This window comes from Glycine max, chromosome 19 (assembly GCF_000004515.6).
Source record: "Glycine max cultivar Williams 82 chromosome 19, Glycine_max_v4.0, whole genome shotgun sequence".
Taxonomy (NCBI): Eukaryota; Viridiplantae; Streptophyta; class Magnoliopsida; order Fabales; family Fabaceae; genus Glycine; species Glycine max.
Genome location: NC_038255.2, coordinates 7,452,873 through 7,457,033, shown reverse-complemented (window position 1 = coordinate 7,457,033; position 4,161 = coordinate 7,452,873). Strand labels below are relative to the sequence as shown.

Genomic DNA, 4,161 nt, shown 5'->3' with positions numbered 1-4,161 from the left:
GTAATTTAAAAGTTATTATTATTGATCTCCCTAGTTATAAATTTAGTCGCTGTTAACTTTGAGGGGTAGCCCTCTTATGTCTTTAGTCTTTTATAATATGTTTTATTCTATTTTCAATAATATAGAGCATGTAGCAGAGGATCTTTATGGGTTATAGGATCTACCTTGTTGGAAACATAGCTCTTATTTTGATGCAAAGGCATGACTCTTTTGATTTAAAAAAAAAATCGTATTTTGTAACCAAGTTATATGTTATTGACAATTTTTGTATGTTTGTTTGTTTTATAGAATATGGGTCGTGCAAGAATAACCATGAAATGCATCTCGAATGAGAGATGTCGTTTAGCAACTTTAAAGCAGAGAAGGAACGTACTTATCAGAAAAATCGATCAATTTACTAAGATGTGTGGAGTTGAAGCCTGCTTGATTGTGTATGATAATGATCATGTTGGACCAGTAACTTGGCCTAAAGAGGCTGTATTGGTACACTCCATCCTTCAAAAGTATGAGTCTCAGAAGAATGAGAGACCTCCCAAGACCTTTGGTATTGAAGACTTTTTTGAGAATAGGAAGAACATGGTTGAAGCTGACATTTCCAAAGTGCATAAACAGATCAGTAACATCAAGTATCCAACTTGGGATCCAAGTTTCATAAACATGGAAGAGAAGCAATTGAGGGCTTTAATTACTCAGGTGAATGCTAAGATTATGGCTTGTGATCATGTGTTGCAAAACAAGCATCAAAGTGAAGCCAACAACATCATGCAAAACATGGCTTGGGGAAGTGCTTCCTCCTCCCATATTCCAAGCCAAATCACCCCAACTCCTAACAATAATGGGAGGGTGTATTTTACAAATTCAATAAATCAGTTTGATGGAGCTAGTAATCATGGAATGAACATGCAACAAGTTGATGCTTGCTTTGGTTACATTCCAACAATGGCGCAAGAAAGTGCTAATGCTACCTCCTCATATCCAAGCCAACTCAATTGCTTGCAAAACATCCCTCAAAGCCAACCCATATTTGAAGATTTAAAGCCACTTAATGATAAGAATGAGATGGTAGATTTTAGTAATCAAGTTGATGTGCCACTAGATTCAACTAATCAACTTGGTTTGTTTATGGACTGGACTAATGATCAATTTGGTGACTTTGAGGACTGGATTAATCGACCTATTGATTGGTCTAATCAACCAGGTTGTGGTGATGTTATGGGTTGGGACAGTCAACCTAATGAATCTATCTTTCAAAATGTTCCAGTTCAATCTCAGAATGAGGAGCAAGGAGGAGGAGCTTTGCATGTCTTGCCACCACCATCGGATGGATTTCAAAGTTCAAACAGATTGCTATAATGTGAATTTCTAAATGGCGAACTTTGAGTAGACTTTGATTTTGATGCTCTTATTATTTAGTTTAGTAAGTTATAGGCATTTATATTATATGCTTGAAAGTGTGGTAATTTCGGTTGGAAAATTTGGTTTTATGTTGGCAGAAAGTGCAGGTTTTGTTTTCATATATATGTAGTTTCAGAGTATTATTTATGCTGTTTAGTATTTCTTCTAATTCATTGTTCAAAGGTGGACTTTATGTAGCTGAAGTTTATGCTGCTATTAGCTCCTGTTCTATGCGTTCAGCTGATGTAGTTTTTGTGTAGGAGCTGTATAGGTGGTAATTTTGAGAATCCTGTTTATCTAGCTATTTGAGGCTGTAAGTGTTGCTTCTGTTTTGGTTGGGATCACATCTTGTGTCCTATCCAAGACTTCTAATAAATTTTCTCATTTGCTGCTCAAAGAAAAGTTGCACTTTAGGTCTTTTCTTGATTATCAATAAAATTATCACAAAAAGGAAAACATCTTAAGGTGACCTCTTCAATTGTGTGCAAGCCTAACTTTTAGGCTTAATTGAAAATTTTACCCTTTAATTTTTATTATTTTGTAAATTTTATCATCTAAGTTTTATTTTTGTAAATTTTATCACTCAAGTTTTTAAATTTATATATCTTATCATTTCTAATAAAAGATAGATGATTTTGACTTTTGATATTGATTGTAACTATAACCGAAGTAGAAAAATGATTTTTTATATTGGTTATTTCAATTGCTGAAAGTTTTGTGGCAAGGTCAATTAGTTTAGTTTGATGTTGATGGTTTTTTCATGACCTAGCCATATTTGAAAAAAACAATATTCAAGATGTGTGTTTAATAAATATAAATATATATATATATATATATATATATATATATATATATATATATATAATTATTGTATAACTTGATATTGTTTCCTAGCTAATTACCAACAGGAAAATTAGACAAAATCAATATGATTAACCAAATTTAATCTTTTAGGTATATACTCTATGCGTGCATTAAAAGAAATTTGGATATAATTAATCGATCAATTTATTTGTAAATATTACCGTAATTTAATATTGATTTCATCAAATCAAATTACAAAGATTTTTGAGTGAATTACACTCGCACTTAATGTGTTTTTCTCAAATTGCATCCGATACTCTTCTCTTTTTTTACATTACTTTTACCCCCCATTTGTTAACACATCAATTGAAATATGTGAATAGACGAAATTATCTTAACATCTTTGTTAAATACTCAATAAAAAATTAACAATTGACCCTATGAATGGACATTTCTTAAGACAATAACAATTTTCCTTTAATATTTTACTCTTACTTCAATGTTGCTAATACTTGAAGAAGATGCAGCTCTTGATTGAGACATTATATCAAACACCTAACCATCAAAAATAAATATTTCAAAGAAAGGAGTTAAAAACACAAATGAAAGAGCAAAACACTAAAATTTGAAATAAAGGATCATATTCAATCAATAGACATTGTTGAGAACACATCCAACAAAAACACAAGAAGAAGAAGAAGAAGAAGGAAGGATGTTAACACATGTGTACCAACAATATGAGTTCACGTCCAATTAGAGAAAAAAAAAGAAGAAGGAAGAGTGTTAATATATTTTTACGTTGAAAATGTTGTCATGTCTTTTTATGGAGTTAAAAGAAAAAAAGATAAGGGTATTTTAAACATAAATTTTTATTAAAAATCATGTGATTAGCATGTAACTACTTTTAGTTAGATTATTTAAATGGTGTTTAGGAAGGAGGGATCTGGGTGTAATGTGAGTTAAATAATTAATGAGTTTTTTTGTAGGATGCAAAATAAGAGGTGTGTCGGGTGCAATTTAGAAAAAATACAAAAGAGGTGCAAGTATAATTTATTCAAGATTTTTTTAAAATTTATCCCCAATTATCAATCTTCAGATTTTTTTTTTATTTTCAATATCAAAATAAATTAAATAATTATTGATTTTATTATACTTGAATAAAATATATTGTTAGATAGAATATCTATATATGTTCAAGTATTGTGCATGCTACAAGAAATTTTGATATGATTAATGAATCAATTAAATTAAATTTGTGATTTTTCATATCTTGATTTACTTCACAATAGCTTTAACTAATAGGTGCAATGCAACGACATTAGTTTGCAATATTCCGAAAATTTGACGAATAATTTTCAAAAATTATCATTACCTAAAATATAATTAGTAGACAAGTATACTTTTTGGTAATTATAATTTTAATTTCTTAATTTTTTTATATTTATTTAAAGATTAAATATTTATTACGCTTAATAATTTAATAATAATGGAGACAATGAAGAATTTTATTAAATTGTTGATGGTAAAAAGAGAGAGAGAGAGAGAGAGAGAGAGATGGTAATTTTGACATATTTCATGACTATTAATTAATTAATTATAATCAATCAGTTAGATTATGTGATTTTATTTTATTTATTGGTTTAAATATTCATAAAAAATTATTAACAAATTAATGTTTTCTACAAATTTTTCATGTAATGAAGTCTGTATTTTTTTTTTCGTGTAAACTACATATATTTTAATGATTCCTTTTTAACAACATATTTTTATAATTCGTTAATAATCAATACACGTTGCTATTGTTTTTACAATTTTAGAAAAGGATAATTAACAATGATATTTTTATCGTGCATCTTTTATTTTCCATTATATATAATCAATAAATATATTCTGATATTTTATTAATAATTAATTCCTTTTTTGTTTTAAAAATTTTTAAAATTAATTATGAGAAAATAAAAC

General features: G+C 28.4%; 1 protein-coding gene across 1 annotated transcript; it reads left to right on the top strand.

Moving 5' to 3' along the window:
* Positions 1–291: 291 nt before the first annotated feature.
* Positions 292–1,792, top strand: LOC100790401 (agamous-like MADS-box protein AGL103). The gene has a single exon (XM_014771732.3). It carries the CDS (start codon positions 292–294, stop codon positions 1,351–1,353), a length of 1,062 nt encoding a protein of 353 aa, XP_014627218.2. The 3' UTR covers positions 1,354–1,792.
* Positions 1,793–4,161: the final 2,369 nt, after the last annotated feature.

Coding starts and splice junctions, on each gene's coding strand:
- LOC100790401 (XM_014771732.3), top strand. CDS start 292: ATGGGTCGTGCAAGAATAACCATGAAATGCATCTCGAATGAGAGATGT.